The sequence below is a fragment of the Oculina patagonica genome, chromosome 9 (assembly GCF_052425735.1).
Source record: "Oculina patagonica isolate OP01 chromosome 9, crgOcupat, whole genome shotgun sequence".
Lineage (NCBI taxonomy): Eukaryota > Metazoa > Cnidaria > Anthozoa > Scleractinia > Oculinidae > Oculina > Oculina patagonica.
In genome coordinates, this window is record NC_135766.1 from 30,505,505 (window position 1) to 30,531,775 (window position 26,271).

Consider the following 26,271-nt stretch of genomic DNA (forward strand, 5'->3'; position numbering starts at 1 on the left):
AAATTTCAGACCTTTTTTTTCTAAATGAAAGTTGTAAGAATTAACTTGTACATCAGTCCAGTTAATATTCATTAGTCAGGTGAGTTGATGTTTTCTTGTTAAGACTAACATTGATCGAGACCAAGCAGCCTTGGACGAAAATATTTCGTTTGTACTGGAGAAAATGTAATTTCTGACGAATGAGAGACATGGGAACGAATTAGGAGGGGCGCGTGTCGTCATGGGATGTTTAAGGACTGTTGAGTCGTTTGGAGCGTGGTGTTTGTTATTCTACGTCATTTAGTCATCGCTTTCGTTCCAAGACAGAGTGGGCCCCATTCCCTCCTCTTAAATGGATAAAGTGTGTAAAGGGATAACAGGCGAACATTCAATTTTCTGGAAAATTTATCCCCGCAATCAAATATGTCATAAACAGTCCAGTTGACGTCATTTAACACCTTGGTTTTATCATTTCGCGCGCAGTGATCGAGTAGAGGACAAATGGAAATTTTACTTAATATAGCATGCCTCATTCTAAATTATTTTGTAAAACAGAGCAAACAATGTACTGGAAAACTCTTTTATTGATAGCTGCGCGACTATAAGTTTCCAGTATTAGCTACAATGTTGCAAAAGCATAAAATATCCGTTTGAAAATCAGTGGCAAAAACTGAAAGCTATAAAGTTTTCGCAAAGTTAATAACGCTTCCTCCTTGGTACTATTAATTAACCTCGGTGTGTAAACACTTTTAAATTATCTACCAAACTAACCATAAATAGCTTATAAACGTTAAGTGTAAACAAGTTTTTAGATTAACCATGCAAGATAAAATGTCAAATCACACTGTTAAACTGCTACCACTCGAGGAAAGCTATTTTAATAGATTTTGACATTTCTCTCTCACTACACGGCCAATCTTTTAAGAGAAGCGAAAGTAGACACATGCCAATAGATTAACCGTGCAAGTGTCGAGTTTTTGATTGGCTAAAACATTTGGAAAACCAACAAAAAGATGACATTTGTCGGTCAAAACTCATTTAAACAGTTTTGCGATTGGCAACAGCATATCACGGAAAAGTATAGCATACGTAATGATGTTAAAAAAGTATACTCACAGGAACATATTCACTATCTTCATTCATAACGCAGGGAAACACCTTAAGCTTTCCTTGTTATATAATTTGCCTAAATTCCCATGACGCATTTTACCCCCTCTCAGCACCCCCCCCCCCCCCCCCTCACCTTGGGTCCTTTTAAGCTATCTAAGCGGTCTGTCGTTTCAAACTAGTCCTCTCGTTTCCACGCTGCCTATTGAGTGACGCGATTTGGTTTTCTCTACCCTCCTTTCCTTTAGCGACGGCTACCATCCCTACATCCCATCCCTACCATATCTTAATAGGCATAAGTCATAGAGTGTCTTATTGAATAATTTAAATATATTACTGAACTGGTGCACGCCTCTTAACCTATTTGCAACTAACTTATGTACATTTCAGTCTATAACCTGGTTTTGTAAACATTGTCACGCATTGCTTCACTGAGAAACATTGGGTGACGACTCAATAATGGTTGTCAAGGAGACAAGATTTCTGTCACGCCACACACAAATATATCAGTGTAACCCCAATATAACGAAAAACAAACTCTTCCCGAACTTTAAGACGCTCATTGTAGAGTTCATTAAAACCGGCGTTACAACCACTCTGCTTCTAAAGCCGAGTGGACATAACTTTGCCAGAACATAACAAAGCTGTCCTTTTACAATTGGGTAGTTCAGTCAACTCTCGTTATAGCGGACACTCTCGGGGCGTCTTTAAGTGTCCGTTATAGCGAGAGTCCGTTTAAGCGGGAGTCATTTCCAATCAAACCTCTTTCGCCGTAGTACGTGGCCGAGGAGTGAAACACGATCGCCCCTAAGAACGACTGTGCGGGAGGCTACTTTCGCCGGGGATTTGCGTTCCTTTTAATAGCGAGTGTCCGCAATAGCGGGGAGTCCGCAAGGCGAGAGTTGACTGAAATGTGTAATTAGATACTTATCAAAGAACAACAACACCTTATTTAAGTCAACAATATTTGTTAATTACCACATATCTCAGGGACAGTTCCGTTCCATTCGAAAGACGGAGCGCACAGGAGTGGAATGTTTTGAGACCTGAATTTTTTCTTGCACTTAGGCGTGATAAGATTGTTTCTTCTTGAGGCTCATGTACCGTATTCATGACTACCCCTTGCATAGTTAACAAAGGAAGAAAAATATTTTGGACCATGGCCATTACAGATTTTATGCTCACATTGATGAACCGGCATATGACAGGGAAGACTCATATCAGTTATATGACTAACAGAATATCAAAACTATCAGGACTTATAGCGAAATTGCGACATTACTGAAACAACAATACCTCGAGAAGTATTTACTTTACAATTAATGATATACCCATATTTCACACATTGTTATATTGTATGGGGAAGTAATTATTTTAATAGATTAAAAAGCCTGCACAAGAGACAGAAAAAAAAAATCCCATAATGACATTCTCAAAATTTAGAGAATCTACAAATCCTATATGCATGCAGCTAAATAAAGAGGATAATGTACACAGTGAGGATATGGAAAAAACGCCACTTCGGTCGCAGATGTAATTATATTTCGTATAAATTTCAGTATCAGTGGTCTATTTTCGAGTAAAACACTTGCGTCTATACACTACGAAAATATAGATATCTGGTACCTTTGTGCAATCGTTGGTGACTGCAGAGCAATTGTGTGAATCCTCTCGAAGTTGCTAACTCCAGCGAGAAGATAACTAAACAATGTTTTGCCAGTTGATCTGACTGAGTACATGGCCGCATGCGATCTCCAAAACCCACTATGTTTACGATCCTTTTTAATGCCTTGCAATTGAAACCCATCTCTTGAAAATATTTTCGGTCCAAAAGCCTTGGTAGTCAATTTGCAAAATTCCCAATTTTTTAAATATCCAGGAAATTTCATTCAACAAATGCCGCCATGTTGACTGGCCTGGATGGCAAACATGGCATGGCCTTGGAATGTCATATTCATATTGCCTCATAGTCCGAGCTTCTCAGCCAATCGGAATTGAATTCACTTCTGGAAATTATACTAAAAACAATTATCATCTACACGTGGATTAAGAATAATCATAGAGCAAACTATGGGAAATTCTTACAGAAAGCATTAGGTACCAAAAATATGGAATGAACTACTTGATGAAGTAGAAAAGATACTCTAAACATTAAACATCATTTAAATGTAATCTTCAGCTTTTAGATAACTATAGAAGAAATTGTTAATGGGGATCTCCAGCCAATTATATCGCTGCAATGTAATAGTGAGAATTGTAAGAAGCAATGGGGCAAAATAAATCAATGCAATTCAATTCAATTCAATTCAAACTAAAACTCGCTGGTACCGCTTTTATCGGTTTCTTGAAGCTCTTTATTTTGAACATTTTTTTTCATAGTTTGATAGTTCTTCTTTATAATGTTTACATTAATTGTTTTCTTTACGTGGTTAGCGACGAAGGTTAGCTGTTTTACCACCTTCCTGGGAAGGGATTTAAATCATGGTTTTGGTCAATATCCGTTTTTTTTATTTTAATCTTCAGAGCGGAAGAAAAAAGCTAAAACAAACTGGATAACCTTGAAGTTAATAAGTTCTATATCACAGGTCAGGTGAATGGACTGTAACAGATCAGTAATCTGGATGAGGTTAATAGAAAAACTCAGTTATCGTTAAATTAGCCTGTAAATAGCCATTCCGCTCCGCTAAAAAAAAAATCGCGGAGGGGACGTCTGTGTTATGGCATTCTTAGTCGTGTTCCACTATGGGCGGTTCTCCCGGAATATGTGGAAAATGATCTGATTGGCTCTTACACAAAATCCATTAATTAAACCTGTTGTAATTGCCTTTAATTTATGCGGGCGAAAGCTTGTGGCATTTCAAATTATTTCAGCGTGCGGCGAGCATTCGACCTTTACGTACAGCCTTTTGCTTCTCACTTGTTTCTGAAGGGCACACAATATGCAGTATTATTTAAAGCCAGGACAAGCTGGAAAAAGCCGTAGTTTGGCGAAGACCGTGGTCTAGAAAATTTCTGCGCTGTAGTTTGAAACCTCTGTAATTTGCCACATCTTTCGTCAGTGTGGTTTGTTTTGCTCAGCCAGGACTAGCTCTGAAATGTATCCGTGAAGGCGAATGACAAATTCGATTTAATAATGTATTGTTCGAATGACACATTTTACTATCTTTGTCTGGCTTCGCCAAGAACTGTTGTACATAGCTTTACTTGGGGAACGAAGAAGGTTGGTTAAAGAGATTTTGTATTGTAAACGTTATGCTTCTTGCATTTTTAATGATCAAACTAGCGCTTTGTCTTTGAGCTTGATGATGTTTTATCTCCCTTGTTTGATGTGTTATATTTGGAACTGCATGATTCCAATCTGGTCATCCGATATTCGATATATAATAATTTATGTGAAATTTAAATTGATAACAGCAGGATACTAGAACATGATTAAGAACGCTATAACACAGACGTCCCTTTCGGGATTTGTTTGAGCGGAGCTGGACGGCTGTACACAGGCTATCGTTAAATTAAATTTTCGGCGATTTCCCATTAAACAAATTTTGGTGAATTTTATGGATCTCAGATCTCAGCTAGCACTAGTGAAAAAAATGCGTTATTTCGGCAGAAGAATTTTGAATAATTTTCAGCTATCAGTTAACTGCATTCAGACCCTCATTGGTAGTTATTTTGTAATTAATCTACAGTGATAAACGATACATACCCATCCCCCTCGTTACAGCCTCCTTTTATAATACTCAAAGTAACGACATCCACAAACGACCCTCCCCCTCCTCCAGCCGTGTTAGCATCGACTCCACCTCCTGAATATCCACCCCCTCCTCCAGGAAAGGTCCCGCAAGCTCCGCCGCCACCAAAACCACCTGGACAGTTCGACTGCTCACCTCCCTGTCCTCCATCGATGAAAGACTGACCTCCTTTGTCACACAATATCTTACCACATGATTTTCCACTTTCAAAGCATCCTCCATTTCCATGAATACCAGCACCCGATCCAGAGTCCGGTAAAAAACTTGGGTCAGAATGTTCACAAACAAATCCTCCATCACCATTACTCCCAGCACCGTTAGTACCGCTTCCATTAACATGATCATTTCCAGGAAAACCATCTTGAAATGTACCACCCCCTCCTCCGCCCGCTACGAGAAATGGGCTCCCTGAGAAATACACAACAAACGTTCCACCGCCACCACTTCCTGAATGGTATTGAGATTGTGAATAGCCTCTTTGTCCGACAAGAACAACAAGTTTGGCTCCTTTGGCCAGCGTTACATAACCATTCACTTTAGCCCCCTTTCCTCCTGCTCTTCCATAAGATCCCTGTCCTCCAGATGCCCCGCAGGCCTCGACGCGAAATCTTCCAGTGAATGGCACCCTCCAATTTTGCTTACCATCCCTAACTTGCACATCCTGAAGTCCGGTTCTAACGTATCCGGCATTGCTATCTGGGCCATTTTTCCCCGAAGCGCCAAGAGTGGTGAAATTGTACAAGGCTAAATAAATTCAAATAAGAACCCTTTTTTAATGCGTGAAATTCTCGCAGCCGCCAGTATATTTGAAATGTAGTAAAAATTGTAAAGGCTTTTTCATTGGGCATAAAGCACGAGCACAAACACGATTATTAAATTATGCTGACCTCATTAAAAATAAGTATTAGCATAACCCAAGAAAACAAAAGAGTTCGTTTTGTTGTTCTATAACTGGCATTAGTTTTATGTTGCTAAAAATAAAACGAAAAACTCTTACCGCAACGTAAATTAAGATTAAAACTAAGAGAGTTGAAGTCTGTCACAGAAATGTATAAAATACATTTGCGTTAGCCTCACCTGGTTCGCAGTATTCTCCTGTGTAACCAGCTTGACAAAGGCAAACGTATCCCTTGTCTGTAAATCCGCTCAGACATGTGGCATTATGGAGGCATGGGTCACTGTTGCATGGGTTCTGATTAAATGAAAGGATGTCTTATCAGTCTATTCTTCTACTTCACTCTTAAAAAATAATACCAAAACCAAAACGCAAGATGCCATCGACTTTAATTGCTCACCTGAGTGGCCCAATAAAGAAATCCTTCATGTGGTTTGAGGTCGTCAGGATGTCGAATGTGGTCAGAGTTGCTTAGCTGGCATAGACTGACGCCGTCGTTTCCTGGCGGGCCGATATTGATAGACACACATGTACTTTCTCCGCCGCATAGAACTCTACATTCAAAACGTACGTCATCAGTTTCCATATTCACAGAGATGTTTTTAATAACGTGCCCTTGCAGAGCAAATCCATCCACTGGTTTGGGAAACCTAAAAGTGCGGCAGCCAAGATCTGCAAATAGTGACAATAAATATCCTTATTCACAACGACATTATTATTATCAAAACGCCAAATGATAGGTATGTTAAACTCATTTACAGATCGCAATATTCAAACCAGCTTATGACCAATTTGGCTAATAGAAAGTTTATTCCAATCGCATTTTTCACTTCTTCATACTTTCAATGGTTTTGTGTTGCATTCTTATGGGGGAATTCGTCGAAATTTGACAGAAAAGATTATTTAAAGTCCTTTCAAATTTTTGGCAAAGGTATAAAGGAAATTAATGCGCAAGAGAGGTGAATTTTAATATGAAGGAAATTCACGCTAGTTTGTGGCAACAACAAGAACAAATTTTATTTCAACATTGAATATTTTTTCCAAATCATAAGAAGTCTAAATGTCAGATGACGAACTGCCCTTCTGAAAACAGGCATGAAATGTAAATAATTATCGTAAACAATATACCCGTAAACTATGTCTGGACGGGTCCAGAATTTGGGGTAGTATTAACAGAAATTAAGAACGCGGAAATTAACGTTTCACTTAATAAATGTCGCGGAAATTAACGCCGACAAAAATTAAAGAGCATGTTTAAAATTCGCGTTAATTTCATTGAGCATTGAGCGATTTCCTAAAATTTTGGTATAGGTAATTTGGTATTGATAAATCAGTGAAACGAATAATGTTTTAAAATTCAGACATGCGATACTGGGCACCCTCTTAATTCCCACCCACAGCAGGGACGATGGTGCTGACTGAACTCCCCCCCCCCCCCCCCCCCTTCTCCACCTCCATTTTTTTGCAAATCATGCTGGGTCGTAATCGAATCAAATGTCTCGTCTACCCAATAATTTTCATATATATATAAAAAAAACATTTAACTTAGCTAGTATAGACAATTTACTCACCATGGTGGTCCGCAACCACCGAACAGTGAAGCCAGCCTCCCCAAAGAACAAATACCAAAAGCAAAGACAGCGCTGAAAAAGACTGAAAGCCTTTCATATTTTGAAGTTTCATCAGCACAGCGGAATCGCTCATTTACAGTAAGAGGCCCTTTTTCTGTTGACTCTACTCAGGAACAAGAGCTGCAGTTCAACAGAGATCAGTGATGTATCACGCTCACACCTGTTTATCAAAACAGAAAAACGAATGGCCACAACAGTCAGATATTTTTAACAGATAAATGCAGAACTCTAGTTATTCATGATCATTAATACAGCGCCAGTATGAGTGCAAGAAATAAGATAATGACAACATCACTGACTCGCATCTACAAACTGCTTTAGATTCAAAACAACTTATGATGTGCTAACTAATACCGAGCTCTAAGTGACAGCTAATAGCCTATATGACGGACGTTTTTTTGACATGAAACGGCAAATTGGTCAGTTAAAGTACTTCGGTCAGTGTCAGACCAGTTAAAATTTAAATTTGGTTAAACAGTACATCATGTTAAAATAAAACAAAACTTTGAGAGGTTTTGTTAGAGGCATCTTCAAATTTTCGTCCCCCGACTTTGTTTTATTTTTGTTCTTTGTAAAGTGATCAAAATTGTTTGTCTCACATTATTCAATGCAAGCAAACCATAGAATGTGAATTACAACAGAAGGAGAAATCAAACGGAAGTCTTAAAACGAACAAATATACAAACTAGGTTTGTTTTCCTGTGCGTTTGTTTTCTAAATCGAACAGACTTCAAAGCTGACTGGAGGTAATACGATCTTCCAAAATTGAGTTAGGCAGAGTTAAGCAGTATACAAAAAGAACTGGATGGTTCTAGATCTGGTTTTAAAATGTGAGGCCAAATTGAGTAAAAGGCCTGGTGCAGGCCTGGTGCAGGCTACGGTTTATATAAAAAAGAAACGAGAAGACGAAGAAAAACATTATTTAATTCCCCTTGCTAAAGGAAAAACAAATCATCGCTTTTAACGCAATAGTGAATAATAAGAATAGCAGGAAAATCAGATTAGTAATTTTCCATAGATTTCAGGGCATTCGTATTAAATTACTTGGCATGTTCAGTTTGTCATATCGTCGTAGGTTAAAATTTTTTAATACTTGTAGATTTCTCACAAAGGCGAAGAAGTATTGACTCAAGAAGTGTTTTCTTATCCTGCATCTCAAAAAGGAACCTTGCAATTTCCATAGCTTTTTATAGTAGGAGAAATTATGAGGTTTTCTGTGTGCTTAAAGGTATTGAAGGAACATTTCAATGACACAGCAGGTCGAATACAAATGAAAGTACGGATGGACAAAAACATTTTTTAAAGCTGTTAGGCTGAACAGTTTTGAAAGTTTATCTCGTTTGTTTTAGAGTTTCAATTACAACTCTCTGGAGACATACTTGTTCGTAATGACGCTATGGTTGCCATTTAGATCCATAGAAGTAATTTCTTCGATGTATTTCTTTTTCGAAGCGAAAATTGGCAAAATATAATAAAAAATACTAAACTCTGCCGTGACCCACTCCCCTTGAAACATTCTAGACACATTAATGCTCTGCCAAAACATCTTTCAGCGAAAAGTAAACACACTCGTAATTTCCGCACAGGATGTTGAATAACTTATGTGTTGCCAGAAAATGATGCCGTATCGTAAATATTAAATGGAAGTTGTACCACTTTTACACAACCGAAAGTTTTTTTTTTTCTATTTGGAAGGAGAATTGCAAATTTGCAAATTCCTTACAAAGGCGAAAAATGTGTTGAAAATAAAACGTTTCTACTACATGTCGAAAGAAACTGTTTTTCTGAGTTTGTCAGTTAGGCAAAAAGAAAAAAAAAACACACACCGCTAAAATTTGACCGATTCTCTAAAAGATATCTACGCGTAATGAATAACTGCACCCGTAATTACCAAACGGGATGAATAACAACATGTCTTTTGGGAAACAGTGTTGCCGTATCAGGAATATTATGGCCGAACATTTTCTTTAAAAAAAATTTGGATTTCCATTGTAGCGTAATTGTACCCACGTCAACGGGCGCGAATTTAAAGAGTTAAATGTTGTATTATCTTTTCTCTATTTTATTTTTTGCACGTGAAGCCAGTTAAATTCACTCCCGTTAACGTAGGATATGAGTGAAAACGATATCCCTTCTTAAGCCTGGTTCTCATATGATCGTCCCGATCGTCTCTGTCGCTTCTGTCGCTTCAAAAAGTTTGCTTGCTCCAATCACCTTAGACTTTGCAAACGACAGAAGCGACAGAGACGATCGGGGCGATCATATGAGAACCCGCCTTTAACAGTCGTTTTCGCCTGAAAGCCCGTTCGCCCTGAGTCGTTTTGCCCAGGACTAAATGTCGTTTCGCCCGGACTGACAGTCGATTCTCGCTAACTAAGACTCGATCCGCCCGGACTAAAATATTTTTCGCCCATATTCTTTTTCTAACGCGATTTAAAAGGCAACATGGCTTATCACTGGTCTCGTTTCCTAATCTTTCCTAACTCTCTGACGAGTTCATCAGTGATCGATGCAAGGTAAGTCGACATCCACCATCGATAAGAATAAAATACACACGTGTGATAAACTAATGATCTAGTAATCTGGAAGACTTCTATGAATCGCGAAAAGTTCTGATTTAAATAGCCCAAGACGATTTGCTTCAGTCGTATTAGCTACGCAACAAAAAAGTGAATGAGAAATTATAACGGATTTGTATTACTGATGTATCTCTGGGCAGCACTGCATGTTTACAAGAAGTCTGTGATAACCAACTCGTATCGCCAGAGATTTAGGTTACACTGTAAAAGCTTGTGTAATGAGTTTTTTCAAGTATTGCGTTTGCTCAAACTAAGCCACCAAAACATTTAGTCCGGGGTCAATCGACTTTTTGTCCGGGCGAGACGATTTAGGGCGAACGGGCTTTCGGCGAAACGAACATAATTCAAACAAATAAAAGTTAATAATTAGAACACCGCAAAACACCGCTTGAAAATGACTGAATGCAGAAACACGAAGCAAAACTAAACTTACCTCAGCAAGAACAAACCAGGCGGTTACCGGAAACTTGTGAGAAGAAATACGCATTGGAACGCTTACTTGCAAAGAGACCTTAATGAGATGGCAACAGGAGGAACTTTAAAATATTGGAGCACATACGTTAAGCTAGAAGACAGCTACGACTTTCTTCAAAATGACGAGTGCATGTTAGGTTGTCTAAGTAACCCTATCAGATTTGAAAAAAAAAAACGACACTTTTTAAAATAACAGTTTACAAATAGCAACACCTGCAGCTGAGGAGGGAGGAACTTTAAAATATTGAAGCACATAAGTAAAGCTAAACGACAGCTAACACTTCCTTCTTATAATGAAGGCATGTTAGGTTGTCTAAATAACTGAATGAGGTTTGAAAAAAAAAATGACAATTTCTAAAATTATATCAAAAAGGTGGGGAGGGACTTATGAATATTTGAGCGCGTACGGAAAGTTACAACACACATACGACTTCCCCCAAATTCATAAACGATTACTAGTTTGTGTAAATTAACCGGGTAGGTATGAAAACACGGCACTTTTTTAAAATTACAGTTATCAGATAACAACATCTAGGTCTGGAGTTACGTGGGGAAGAGACTGAATATTGAAACGCGTACAGAAAGCTAAAAGACAGTTGCGACTTCCCCGCGGAATCATGAATGCATCTTAGGTTGTCTTGCAATTATCAGATGACAACATCTGGAGTTGTCTAGGGCAAGGACTTTAAATATTGGAGCACGTACAGAAAGGTGATAGCCAGCGAAGACTTCCATCAAAATCACGAATGCATAAAAAGCCAGACAGGTTTCAGAACTTGACACTTTTCGAAATTACAATTATCAGATGACAACATCTGTAGTTACGCAGGTGAGGTTTTTCAAATATTGGAGCACGTACAAAAACGAAAAGACAGCTAAAGACTTCCATCAAAACCAAGCAAAAAAAGCCATACAGGTTTCATGTCAGAGCTTGACACTTTTCGAAAATTACAATTATCAGATGACAACATCTGTACTGTAACGTAGGTCAGGACTTTCAAATATTGGAGCACGTACAGAAAACGAAAAGAGAGCCAAAGACATCCATTTAAATCATGAATGCAAAAAAGCCAGACAGGTTTCAGAACTTGACGCTTTACGAAATAACAATTTTATGATTACAAGATCTGGAGTTGTAGAGAGGATGGACTTTATTTGAGCACGTACAAAAAAACTAAAAGACAGGAAAGACTTCCATCAAAATCATGAACATAAAAAAGCCAGACAGATTTGAGATCACGACACGTTCCGTTTTAAATATTGTAGCACGTACAAAAAGCGAAAAGACAGCTTAAGACTTCCATCAAAATCATGATGCATAAAAAGCCAGACAGGTTTTAAACTTGACACTTTTCGAAATTACAATTTTCAGATGACAACATCTAGAGTAACGTAGATGAGGGACTTTCAAATATTGGAGCACGTAAAGGAAACGTAAAGTCAACTGAAGACTTCCATTGAAATCATGATGCATAAAAAGCCAGACAAGTTTTGAACTTGACACTTGCAAATTGCAATTTTCAGATGACAACATCAGGAGTTGTTGAGGGGATGGACTTTATTTGAGCACGCACAGAAAATTTAAAGACAGCAAAGACTTCCATCAAAATCATGAATTCATAAAAAAAAAAGCCAGACGGGTTTGAGGTGACGAAACTTTTCGAAATTGCAGTTATCGACTTCCCCCAAAAATAAGTTTGCAAACACGACGCTTTTCTGATAAATAAGCGGCAAAACACTAATGCATACGTTGGCCCATAGGCCCAACTTAATGTCTTTCGGTACAACAAAAATAATAATCTCGAGGGAAAAACTCATGACATTAAAAATTACTTAATAGTTATTTCCTCGCTTTTCTATTCTAGGAGTGGAATATCACAAAAGAGACGTCAATATATTTCGTGTTTAAGAGCGACTGCCTGTAAATATCGAGATCCCACGGGCGACAAAACCAAAAATCGATTATTTTTTTTCGCTTTTCTTCGTCAAAAATACCCTTTTAGTGGACTTTTTTCAAAAAATTCATCTCAAAGTTCCAGCGACTTTAAATTTTTGTCAAATACAGGTAGGTCCGAAATACCCCGGAGGAGCAAACAATGGCGGATGGAATTAACGCAAAAAAAAAACACTTTTAACATGTCAGTACAGAAAAACAATTGCCTTGGTTTCATTTAGCATAGTTTGTTAAAAGACGTAAAAAATATGAGAGAAAAGAAAATAACAATAAGAACGCCCATTAAATAAGTGAAATATATTTGTATATCGTCCCGAGGTAACAAATTAGCTAGATGAGAAAAACAATGGTAGAAATACTAGTGAGAGCAAGACGAAGCGACACGGCACGCAAGCAACATGAAACAATGAAATAAACAACGGCAACCGTAGCATCGTATGCCAGAAAGATTGAGTAAAATGAAGGAAAAGTTTTGGCATCAGTATAGAAGTAACAGATAAGCTAAAGAGGTCCATTGCTCTCCTGTGAGCTTGTGGGCCGAGCAATTCGTCCCTAGAAATCCCGGTTTTTTTTTCTCCACACTATGTCATTCACGACTTGATATGGCGAAATTAACCGTACCAAAATTTATTTGATGGTCCACGGTGCTTAAAAAAAAGTCACGAGTTAAAAACCGGGGGAAGTGGGGAACTTAAGAATTTACGGTGTAGTGAACCCACGAAAAGCTGTAACTTAACATTATTAAGTTTTTGTGTCCGAAGTGCCACGAAACGATCCGGGTCATCCAAAAGAAAACTTTTAACTTTTAACTGTATTGTTTGTGACATATTTGTTCGGGATAAATTTTTCGGAAAATTGAATGTTTATATCCGTTAATAAAATTTACCCACAAAGCAACTCCTGGAAGAGATAAACATTCAATTTTCCGCAAACAGTGTCCCGAAAAAGAAAGTCCCAAACAGTACAGTTCTCATCATTTCGCGTGCAGTGATCAAGTTGAGGGCAAATTATTCTACATCTGTAAAACAGAGCAAATAATGTACTAGATTAATTGATAATGTACTAGATTGATAGCGGTGCGACTATTTAACGATTATTCGCCTCAGGCTCAGTGAATCTAGGCGAATATTCCCCGAGACGAACGAGATTCACTGAGCCTGAGGCAAATAGTTGTTTTAGTCTAATTTCCAGAGGTGAATACAAGAACTATAAACTATAGAACTTAAACACTGAAACAACAAACACAAGTGCTCGCTTGAATACGTGTAAACAAGTTTAAGCGTTGGCGACTTCTGAGCAATTGTCAAGTAGCTCTGGTCTGAAGAGAACTGAATATTTTTTTTGTCTATTGATCTGCCACTAGTTTCTTGTGGCCTCGTGCGATCTCCAAAACCACCGTCCTTAGCACCAATTCGATTGCCTTAAGAACCATCTCTTGAAAATATTTTCGGTTCAAAAGCCTTAGAAGCGAATTTCCAAAATTTCAACTGCTTTCAATACTCTGTACTTGGCGTGATTTCTTTCGAATGAACCAAAATTGTTTACTTGCCTAAATGGCAAGGATGGCGTGGCTTAGAAACCAAAACCTGAAATGCTATATTCACCTCCAAGCGAGATGAATATAGAGTCATAAACCAGAGCTTCTTGACCAATCAGAATGTTGCATTCTTATATTCACCTCTTGAAATTAGACTAAAAGTTGTACATACAGAGATAAATGTGAAATGCCATCATTTTCCACTGAAGAAGGGGCAGTAGCCCCGAAACGTATGGAAACATTATACTACCATCAGGCGCATTTTTCATTTTAATTATCGTTTTCAATTCACTACTTATATGCGCTACACAGTCACACGAAATTTCTTTAGAGATTTCTATGTTACATACAGAGATAAGTTGACTAAAAGTTGCATATACAGAGCTATAAGTTGTATATACACTATAAGGTGTATATCAAAGAGACTATAAACAGAGCAAACAATGTACTGGACAACTCTTTTATTGATAGCTGCGCGACTATAAGTTCCCAGTATCAGCTACAATGTTGCAAAGGCTTAAAATATCCGTTTACACCAACTAATCTATATTAAGGTAAAATTTAACAAGATGAAAATCATTGGCAAAAACTGAAAGCTATAAAGTTTACACAAAGTTAATAACGCTTCCACCTTGGTACAATTAATGTCAACACTTTTTAACGATTTACCGAACTACCCATATATATCTTATAAACCTTAAATGTAAACGGGCTTTTAGATTAATAATGCAAGATAAAATGACAAATCATACTGTAAAACTGCTACCACTCGAAGCTATTTGAATAGATTTTTACATTTCTTTTCCAATACCTGGCCAATCCGTGTGGAGAAGCCAAAGTAGACACATGCCAATAGATCACCCGTGCAAGTGTTGATCCTATTTGGCCAAAACGTTTGGAAAACCAACAAAAATATGACAACAGATTGTAGGTCAAAACTCATTCAAACAGTTTTGCGAATGGCAACAGGTTTTCTCATCCCCCCCCCCCCCCCCCTCCCCTCTCTTTGGGTGACACGATATGGTTTTCTCTACCCTCCTTCACTTTAGCGACGTCTACAATCCCTACATTTATACTTTCACTCTATGTCTTATGCAAATTTTTTTCCTCACATATCTTAATAGGTATAAGTCATAGTGTCTTATTGAATAAATGTGAATATATTACTAAACTGATGCACGTCTCTTAACCTATTTGCAATTAATTTATGTAAATTTCAGCCTCTGACCTAGTTTTGTAAACAATGTCACGCATTGCTTCACAGAGAAACATTAGGTGACGACTCAGATAATGATTGTCAAGGAGACGAGATTTCTGTCACGCCACAGACACATACATCAGTGCAGTGTAACCCCGATATAACGAAAACACCGCTTCTCAAACTTTTAGACGCTCACTGTAGTTGCTATTACAACCAATGTTACAATCACACTGCTTCTAAAGCCAACTTTACGTAACTTTCCCTGAACGTAACGAAGCTGTTCTTTAAAAAATCGGTAAAATAATTGTACAGCTTATTTGCATCAAATCATAATGCTCCATATGTGTGAGGAAAGTAGTTTGATTTTCGGTTACAACTCTAAAACTTGTTCGTTGATTCGTTATACCGAGGTTTTGTTAGCAAGTCCACCATTGTAATGAATAATGTGTAATACAAATTAAATACTTATCAAAGAACAACAATGCGTTATTTCTCTCACCAAAATTTGGTAATTACCACATCTTGGTGATAAAAAAAATCGGTAATCTTTGGTCGCCTAATAATAATCTTCCCTCAAACTTTGAGTTATTATATAATTTCACTCCTCTGGGCATGCACGCCATATACAAACTATGTAATTAATATAAACAACTTCTCCCGACTACTAAGGAGAAATTAGATATTGATAATATTGATCAGCTTCATTCCGCAGTTTTGGTGAAATGTGACACCTTGGTTTAAAGATCTAAGTCTCCCAACGTTTGCTTTAATTGGAGAAAAGATCAAGACTGTGTTCTAACCAGGGGGAAGAAAGTTGGCACTTTTCTTTGAAGGCATAACAGTGTCGGGAAATGGTTTAAATCTCTGTCAATCAAGCCGTTGCTAAGAAAGACGTCACCCACTCGGTTGCCCTGCACCGCTTTGCCGCATTTTTTGAGCCGTGTAACAAAGGATGTTTCTCCCCCTCCCGGTTCTAACACAACTTTACCTTAAAAGTACATGGTCAAGACTAAGTTACTAATCCTACTTTATAATTATACCAATAACAGAGCATTCAGTGTAACACCTATACTATTTCCAAATGGAAACTTTTGAATGTTAAAAGATTGGTAATAAACAATTTTTTTAATTTGTCTTGTTTTTTGATCTTTTACATCCCCAGGGCCTGTGGCCTTTCGGGATTTATATGGGTTAATATCTGCGGTCTCGGTATTTATCGCTTACGTCAATTTATTTAGCTGGGTATAAACTCATCCAGCGGAATGGAAAATGGAACGGCGCAGTTCACAATGTTCTCCTAAAATTCTAGTTAGCATGAAATTAAATCGAGCTTGAATAGATTGAAGAGAAAATCTCACGTTCACAAGTACAACTGAAAATTTTTTCTATTGATGGGAGAATTTACGTTAGTTTGAAAACTAACTGAACGTGAAAATAAACAATGATTCAAGATAATTTTGAATTTGTTTGATTTATAAACTAATCTGATTATACACCTGGTGATGATGATCGATGCTCTATAAGTTGCTATAAGTTCAGCTGCTCGTTTGATATATATTTTTTTGGTTTCGAGTATTTTAATAATGCTAAAAGTTGTAGGATATTAAGCAACGGATAACATGAAGCATCTATTTTACAAAAAATTGTAATAAAAATTCTGTGGCAACAATTTTCCATATTAATACGCATCTGTCAATTATCAAACCCATTCGCGCTATGACTAGTTGGAATACCGCACGACTTCAAAATAACTGAAATGAACACTTAGCACTCTAAATTTAAAACTTTATACACGCAGACGTATTTAATTAGCTTCGCGCTATCCGTTACATTTGAATTTGAAAACGATGACACTTTTTGGTATTCCACAACAGTTATTATTGTGACTTATTTGTTGTGCCAATTGGTTTAATTTAAGGCAGAAATGTAATGGTCACATTACCATGACCTGCTGTGTTGTAACAGCAGTCATTTTCCTGATTTGTTCCATTGTTGAAAGACCCTCCCCCTCCCCCACAGGAGGGCCAAACATCACTTCCACTGCCTCCACCGGAGTATCCTCCTCCGCCTCCACCGCCTCCTCTGCGTCCACGAGCACCACCACCACCGCCAAATCCTCCGTCAACATTGTTAACCTTGGCTCTTCCACCAACTCCTCCCTGAAAAAATTCCTTTCCGCCTTCCCCGCCATATCCCATGGTGCCATTGAAATACTTTGAACTTCTTCCGCTGGAGTAAAAACCGCCACCACCACCACCTGAAAAGTAAGAACTTGTCCAATTTTTAGGGGCCTGAAAACTTTGTTTTAGCACTATCAGATTCTTTCATTATCTTATTAGCACGTTTCACGCAAAGTAAGACTGTCGTCTTTTTTACAGTTGAATATTAATCAAAATTTAATGATTAAAAAAACATGAAAGGAGAAGAAAGGGATGCGGGATTAGTGAATTTGAACTGAACAGGAAAACAAAATCAATTGATATATTAACCAGACTTTATTTAACCCTATCCAGACCGGGGGGGGGGGGGGCGGAAAGTGCCCGCGCCGACTTTGAACGTTTATAACTTTTTTAATATTCAACCAAAGGCTGCCAAACTTTGCGACTTTATCTAAAATTTATCTGGGAAAAATTTGATAGGGTAGGTTGTTGTGTCAGGAACTTGACGTCACCATGGCAACGGCATTTTGACAGGCATATTTTCCCAAATTTGTAATTTTCGTGTTTCTATTAATGAAAAATAACTTTAAAGCAATTATATTCACCTGTTTACGGGTTTTAAGCACATTTGTATTGGTTTTGAGTATTTTCCAGTAATTTTGGGCGGTTTTCTGACGTTTTGAAAAAAAATTCGAAATCCAAGATGGCGGATCCAAGATGGCGGCTGTATTGACATTATGATGTAATTGTCACGTGATGTGACGTCATCATCCCACGTGACATATACCAAAAGATAGATATTGGGACATACTATATATCCTGTAAGTTTCATTGTGATTGCTTAAATATTCTGGAAATTACGGGAGGGGGGCGGAATCCGCCCCCCCCCCCCCCGGTCTGAAAAGACCAAAAAAAGCCCGGTCTGAATAGGGTTAAAGAATAATTCCTCTTTTCATTTACCCAGCGACCAATGGCGATCCGAAAGTGGTAAAAAAAAGGATTGGGAGGTGGTGAGGGGGCTCTCCATTCCTAAGAAAGGTAAAGCGGCGAGTATGAACAATGTTTGCCGAGAGTATCTAATAAAAACGCGGGCTCGGGTTAGTAAACGTGATCCGCCATTTAATATATATGTACTTAGGTTTAGTTGAGCTTCTAACCTTATGGGTACCTACGTCTGAAAATTGGAATTACACATACTTGAGTAATGAGCTTATTTGTAATGAGCCAAATTATATCTACTGTAAGAACTGATTTTGAAGTGGAAGTCATTGCGTAATATATTGTTACCTGAATGGTAATAATTAGCCTCCTGTGCGCCATGTCCATTGCTTCCCCCTGACCATGACCTGTACCCAGGATTTCCTGTTGTGCCCGTACTGGCATCACACTCTGTTTCTCTTGCCTTTGCTGTATCAATGCCACCCCCACCTCCAGCTATGATCAAAGGCGTGTAGCTTCCTCTCACTACAAATGTACCTCCACCGCCTCCAGCAGAAGTAGAAACTTTATTGAATCCTCCTTCTTGACCAACCAGCACTTTAATGATTTCACCTTTGGATAAACTGAATGTTCCAATCATTTTTGCTCCCCTTCCTTGGTACTGATCACTGTTACTGTATGTATCGTATCCCCCTGCTGCCCCTATTGTTTCTATTTTGTAGTCACCAGTGTACGGCACGGTCCACTGTTGAATACCGCCGGACAGAGTAACTTGTCCGTCATGATCTTGGCCTGTGTAGTGACCACCAAGTGATGCTGGACCGAATCTTCCACTCGCACCGAGATTGGTAAACACAGCATTGAACCCTGGGTAAGAAAGAAAGAGAAAGAAACTCAAAGTTGGTTGCAAGCTTTAACCTGCCCGCCTTGATTTGTATGGATATTGGAAGGTCGACAAAAAAGGAAATATACCTTAAAGCTGCTTTCCTTTCTTATTGAAGATCATTCGGTTATGTTACTAGCACGGAGTAAACAACTTGGTTGCCGTTGCTAGAAGGCTAGAACATCATGCTTTACGTGAAACGAAAGGTTATCAATGCTGTTAGGAATGCTAGAGTACTAACTCCCTGTATACAGAACATTCAACTCTTTTTGTTCACACTTCTGGTGACACATTTATCTTAATTAATAATATACATACAAAAATTTCTGCATGCTCATTGGCTGAGAGCACGTCAATTAATCCCAAACAGTGCAGAAAGTTGAAATTGAGTGCAGAAAGTTGAAATTAAATTGATTGACAGGAAAGTCGGAAAGCGCGCCAAAAAAAAATGGCGGCCGATGTCGGAGTGTTTGAGAGAGCAAAAATCGAGCAAAAACATAACGATTCATGAAAAGTTTTACCGATTTAACGAAAGTTATAAGTATATAAACCAAAGTACTAGGCATTGGACGTTTTTACAGCACAAGAGATGCTTTATGAAACTACTGAAAGCTACCAATCGTGGATTTTCTTACGCGACGGCTCGTAAAGAAGAAATATTACAAGCGTGAATTGAAGTTGGACATTTCAGCCCAAACCAGTACAACTGAATAAGGATAAAAGCACCTGATAATGCATGACAGAGAGATTTAAAATTCCCTAGCGGTATCTGGATTTTACAAAGGTCTAAAAAGCCCGGCAACTCCGTTATGTTTAAGAACGAATCGGAAAGGTAAGCCACTGAACACGTTTTGTTTGTCATCCACTTCAAGTGAAATTTTTGTACGTGTATTATTAACAAGTAATCAAATGATTTTTCTCGTACAATTTGGGATAAATCAGCACTCGTAAATTTTTCAAAGACCACAAATTGCACGAGCCCGTAGGGCGAGTGCAATTTGGTTAGCCTTTGAAAGATTTACTCGTGCTGATTTATACCAAATTGCACTCGAAATCGCCTGAATGGAATGCAAATCCATCGCAGGATACCCTTCCCAGCATTATGTCGCCGGTACCCACTTCAGTATACGCCTGGATGGAGAGAGGCACTATGAAAATAAAGTGTCTTCTCCAGGAACACAACACAGTGACCCAGCCAAGTGCTCGAACCCGGACTGCTCGATCCAGAGTCTGGCACACTTACTATTAGGCCACCGCGCCTCCCACTAAAACAAATAATGATTAATTTGTTTGAAACAAATAAAGCTTGCACATTAATTTTACTCGTTAACGCCGTTGGCTTTACCTTTTTCACATTGTTCTCCCGTGTAACCAGGTTGAAATTCACACAGATACTGTTTGTCTGTATATCCGTTTAAACAGGTCGAATTGTGAAGACATGGGCCACTGAAGCATGAGTTCTGATGTTTAAAAAAGCAAACCTCTTAAGCTCTATTTGAAAATTTGTTTTAGGCTGGTTTTTCACTCTTAGATTTAACATTTGCTTAAGCAACTAAAATCATATCTACAAACAAAATTTAACGTAAATATATCACCTCAGTGCCTATAAACATGAAGCGTTCCCTTCGTTTTATATCTTTATAGTGTACCATGTGATCTGAATCGCTAAGTTCGCAGACGAATTTTTCGTTGATTGGTGGACCGATGTTCACGGATACACATACGGGGTCGATTATGCATCGACTAGTGCAGGCAGTACGTATTGACGGTACCGGAAATAAAGAAAGGTTTTTAATGACGTGCCCCTGCAGAGCGTATCCATCAATCACCACGCCAAATTTAAGACGACGGCAGAGACCTGTAAATAATAAAGATGTCAATTGTTAGATATAAAAAGAAAAAAATACTAAAAAGTGGTGGCTATTTTTAAAACAGCATGGAAAGGGGAATCGAAATGTGGAATTTTATTTAACTGAAACGAGAAATCTCTTAAAGGAGGAATTAACTGAAGGGAATCAGTATTTGGCCAATATTTTTTTGTATTTCTTCTCAATTGCACATTGCCATGCTATTTTTGCTACAACGCTGTTTGATTGGTCAAATTAAAAAATCAATTGGTCACCGAAGGAAACTTTTACTAAAATTGAAAATCTTTAAATTTTCAACTCCATTGCGAAATTAATTTCACCATTTAATAGTCATTTTATTTTTTTTTTTTTTGCGCAATTTTTGGTCTTAACGCATTTTGTTTAAATTAAAAAATACAAGGCGTTTAGGTTTATGATGACACAACATTTTAAGCTGTCGAAAAATTCAATGCAAACGTCGCTTAGTGCCCACAGGTGTCTGATTAATTATCAGATTATAGAGTCACATCGCTCGACGAGAGAATTCTAATTTTTAGATAACGAGCGACTTCTCATTCTAAAAATTGAAAAAAAAAGACTAAAAATAAATAAAAAATCTTCCAAAATCGTTTTGTTTTTTTGTTATTTTAAAATGGCGCGAAATATGTGTTACCCTCAAAGTTATACGACAGTACATTATTTAAATTAAAAGTTGCACTGTCTTTAAGGAAACATCTTTAATTCAAAAGTAAAATTTGCCCCCATAAAACGGTGGCACAGCTTGAATTTAAAGAGACTGTATTAAAACATTTCCATGGGAAAGGTGTAAGGCGTTCTTTTTATGTTCTTTTTATTCTCTTTTCGCCGTATATTTTGTTTTTAAGCAATTTAAATCAGCGCTTTTTTTAAAAAATTTAAATAGAAGCCGATGCGGCAAAAAATTATCAATTTTATGGAGGCGGAGGTCATCTAAACAACACAAATCTTAAAAGAGAAGAGACATAGAATCTTTTTTTTTTTTATAGCGCCATTTATTGCATGTATATGTGTTTGTTGTTACACCCTCCGGCCCTCGTCTGCGTTATTGAACATAATGTAAAGCTTGTGACTTCTCTGGCTAAATATTTAAGCCACCGACGTTAGTATTTAGGATTGAGTCTGTTGTAAAAATTCAAAACAAGTTGCCGATAAAACGTGTGAAAGTATAAAAGATTGTCAAAATCTTAAATTCAGCTCGCACAATACTGAAATAATAGTAGAACTGCTACAATTAAGCATTTTGGCCGCCCTCTTAGATATCGCGATATTTTTATTTTAATATCAAAAAAATTTGATACAGGTTAAGTAATACCGAGCGAAGAGACTTATCAGATACTTGCTCTTTATTTGGTAAAAGGATTTTACACAAAAGTTCTTAATGTAACTTTTATCAGCTATTTGGAAAGCAATGTTGATGAGTGAAACCTTTAACTTGTTAGCTAGGCTAGGTCAATAAATAAATAAAATATGCTTACCATGGTGGTCGGCAACCGTGGAGCAGTGAAGCCAGCCTCCCCAAAGAACTGTTATGAACAGCAAAGGAAGTGCAGGGAAAGGAAGGGCCATCTTCCCTTCTCTTGAACATTTTCTCGAAAGAAACATCACCAGTTTTCAATGTGGAGTTTTTCGTACGGCGCTTATTTGTGTTGCATGCACCTCAAGGGTGTTAAAAAGTGAGTTGTTGCTTATTATCTAACACTTCTGTTAATCAATTATTCATTGCAAGTAACAATTTACAGCGTACAGTATTTTTAAATTAAGCGTCCATAGAGCAAACAGCACGAAAATGCATAGTAAATGCCGTGGCGCATTCGAGCATATTCCACGGTTTATTAAATAACTCCCAAGTTACTAACAGCAATGAAGTCTCCAACATATCATTTGAAATGTCACAAAATATGCTTTCTATAAAATATATAATCACCTTCACAAAAAAAAAAAAAAAAAATAGAAAAAATAAGTCACAAAATTTAGGCAAACCTGAGATAGTCCAAAAATGCTCTATTGTGTAAATTTTAAGGTTTAAGCAACCATTTTACTTGTTCTAAGACAATACCGGACAAAAAAAAAAAATGGAATTATTAAGTACAGTTTTTTTCCTACGTTATTAAAAGGATCCCATTTCAGTTACCACGGCAACGACTGGTCAGAGCTCAACTGAGTTACGTGCCGCTTCTCACATCTGCATAACCCCTACAAAACGTGTTTTAGCAAAAACAATTGAGCTTAACATTCCCAAACACGATGAAAGACATTATTTATGATATAGACAAGTTTCTTAAAGTGCCTATGAAGTAAAAAACTTTTTTGCTTTTTTTGGTAGCTTATTTTGTCTACTTTCCGAAAAGTTAAAAAAAGAATGATGTCAAAGAGAGAGAAATCGGACTTTTTGCCGCCTAAAGTGCCCTCGGTAAGACAAAACAGTGGGTCCGGAGACTGGACACGAATTTGGCTCGAATGACGCAGTTAGTGGTTCCACGGATCAGTTTACACTTAGATTTTGTTGATACACAGTGAAGTTCACTACTTCACCTGAGATTGTTGCTGCTTTTTCGTTGATAAATCGAAATCTTGTCCGACAAGAACGATATGTTGCCATCTGCGAACTTGGCAGAGCGGGTTTCTAGCAGAAATGAATCGCACAACGAAATATCGTGACACTAAATGGACTGAAGTAGCTAGTTGGACCTGTCCAACCGCCGCAAGCCGATCAAGCGCTCTTTCCCACAAAGCGCTGGTCGACGAGGACAATCGAAGTTCGGCGAAGCAGATTCAAATGAGAAATTCCCTATAAAAAATGAATAACTAGAATTTTTATTGTTTCCAAAAGCACATACATCGACGGGCTTTGATTTTGTGAGTGGTTTCGCAGTGTCGCAATGTGCTTCGGAATTGACACGAGCGCTGCTTGCCGCGTCGAGGTTGCTTGCTTACAAGTCGAATGTGCAAATTCAGGTTACGGTACGGTACGGTATTATATAACGATTTGGTGATTTTAATACAAGTGGCGATCAGTTGCTCGCTTTCATTTTGATTGTGTTCTTGTGTGGGAAAGTACAGTGGACTGACATATTTCTCCGAAGCGTGAGAGTGACATAATTAAACTTGACAACACGGCAAGATAACACTTCTTCAAACTCAAGATTAGCACTTTTTGACTTGAACGAAACCAAAAATTTCCTCTTCAAGAATAAGCAGAACTGCAGTTGTTGGCTCTTAATGGTTCGTTAGCTCTACGGTATATTTTCAACCGTCGATTTCTTTATCCGGATACGATAAATCCTGATTTAAATTACAGTGCGTGTTTATCAGCAAATAATTCCGGCGAAGGGAGCCGTAAAATTTGTCCAAGATTTTGCAAGATCTCAGTGTATTGTTTAAAAGTGCATTCGCCATAGAATACTACCGGAAATGCAGACGTGAATGACAACATTCGAAGCGCGCTACTTGAAAACAAACAAGCATTTCTAACCGGCACTCAAGTCGAATTTACATTCCATATTTTCGCTTCTTTCACAGATGCATTCGTTTGCGTCTGGCGATCGATCGTTTCAAGTGTTTGGGAAAGGAAACGACTGCTACCTTACGAATGATAACACGATCTACTAACCATACAAATTAAATTTTGAGGAACAAAGTCTCATAATAAAAGAATAACACGTATACTGTACCCAGCTGTGTAACATATTGCAAACTCCTGGCGCGACTGCTAAATCTTTCTTCGGCTAGTCAGGGCAGAATGATATAGAGAGACCACCATATCCTTTACAGAGATAACTCTTTTGATAAATTTCCTCTTCGCTTCATGACTTTATCGTTTCATTTGTGGCAAGGAAGAGCTTTTGCTGAGAACAGCGATCCTCGAACTGCCGACGGAACAGAATTCGTTTCTTCTTGCGTTTTCATCAGAACGAATAGCTTTACTATACACATTGAAATTTCGCTTCCATTTACTCTGCGAAGCTTCACCAAAGGAAATAAGTGTATTTGATGCAGTTTCGTTTGGGCAATTGCCTTTGTTTGACTTAAAAGCCGAAATATAGCTTTCGCCAGCCCTCTTTGCTCTCTTTGCGCCATAATCCTGGTGTCTTTAGAACCACTAAGTACGTCATTTCCGGTGAAACCGGAGCGTTTGGCCGCGCGCGAAAAGGGCCCACTTCAAATTGCGAAATCCAAACTTCGAGGCTCAAAAAATACTAGAAAAAAGCGCTTTTGATATCTTAAACACGCATATTCGTGCTAACTAAGACATAAACAAGCAAATTGAGCAAAGTTATTTTTTACTTCATAGGCACTTTAACATAAAAAAACAGCGAGGCAAAATAAAAGATCGTTCACCTCAATTTTTGCTTCGAAATTCGAGCTAACGGTACAAATTACTTTCTTAGAGACGTAAAAAACTTTATCGAGCAACACCCTTGTTTCGTGGTGAATTTGTTTTTTCATTCTTGCATTGGGTTCGTTTTAACTTTTATGGGTAAGGCTATATATTACATTTACATCTCTTCCAGTGGTTCAGTTTTTGCTTAAACTACGGATATCTGCTGAGGTTGACTTATGTAACAGTTTTGAAGACCGCTTTGTTTAGCGCTACTCTAATCGATTTTAATTTATTAAGCAATTCATCTGTCGTGGGCTCATAAAAGACGCTTAAAAGTGGTAATATGATCAAATTTTTACCCCCAGAAATGACCTTTTTCGTTTTCAAATATCTATTTTAGTTCCCGAGATATTTAAGTTCAAAAAAGCGTAACAACTCAACCCAATTTTATGTCAAATATTAAAAAAATGAGTTATCGTGGTATTTCTCTGCAGTAACCAATGAATCTTAACAGACTAATAGTTCTACAGGTGACACACTTCTGTAATGGAAATCTTTAATTATCTGTGTAACATTTCACAGAATGCCGGCGATTTTCAGTGAAAAGAAAAACAAGAACTGAATATTAGTTTCATTTTTTCAGTCCTCCCTAGTTGTAATTATGTGGATTTCAATAAAGTGAGTATAATTGCGAATTTTAATCACCGTAAAATTATTTTGAAGTTCCCGGGAGCCGCATTTTTTTTTTTCAATTCGAAGGTTAATGAAAAGAACACCTTTCACGTTTTGTGAATTTATCATGGTAGCGCTAAAACAGTCCTGTAGTTACTCAAACCGGATGTTGACTTTTGTTATGATAAAACTGAGCAAATTAGACTATTTTTTTTTTACAGAAAGATGCTTAAAAGGTGTAAAGAAAGAATATTTCAATCGTGTTTTTTTTTTCATGTTCTTTAAGAGATTAATTATGTATT

At 37.7% G+C, this 26,271-nt stretch overlaps 2 protein-coding genes across 4 annotated transcripts in view; both read right to left on the reverse strand.

The window, feature by feature from the left end:
- Positions 1 to 1,611: 1,611 nt before the first annotated feature.
- Positions 1,612 to 10,695, reverse strand: LOC144664725 (uncharacterized). The gene is made up of 5 exons (XM_078525930.1): positions 10,377 to 10,695; positions 7,305 to 7,524; positions 6,134 to 6,405; positions 5,916 to 6,030; positions 1,612 to 5,582 (listed from the first exon to the last, which is right to left on the reverse strand). Exons 2-5 carry the CDS (start codon positions 7,435 to 7,437, stop codon positions 4,765 to 4,767), a joined length of 1,338 nt encoding a protein of 445 aa, XP_078382056.1. The 5' UTR covers positions 7,438 to 7,524; positions 10,377 to 10,695; the 3' UTR covers positions 1,612 to 4,764.
- A 6,166-nt stretch (positions 10,696 to 16,861) lies between these two features.
- LOC144664690 (uncharacterized) overlaps positions 16,862 to 26,271 on the reverse strand; it is a 49,695-nt gene continuing 40,285 nt past the window's right edge. For all 3 annotated transcript variants that reach the window (XM_078525889.1, XM_078525887.1, XM_078525886.1), the window contains 2 exons: positions 18,556 to 19,074; positions 16,862 to 17,366 (listed from right to left, as the gene is read on the reverse strand). In XM_078525889.1, the coding sequence (XP_078382015.1) occupies positions 17,023 to 17,366; positions 18,556 to 19,074 (863 nt within the window). In that variant the 3' untranslated portion in view covers positions 16,862 to 17,022. The remainder of the gene's footprint in view (positions 17,367 to 18,555; positions 19,075 to 26,271) is intronic.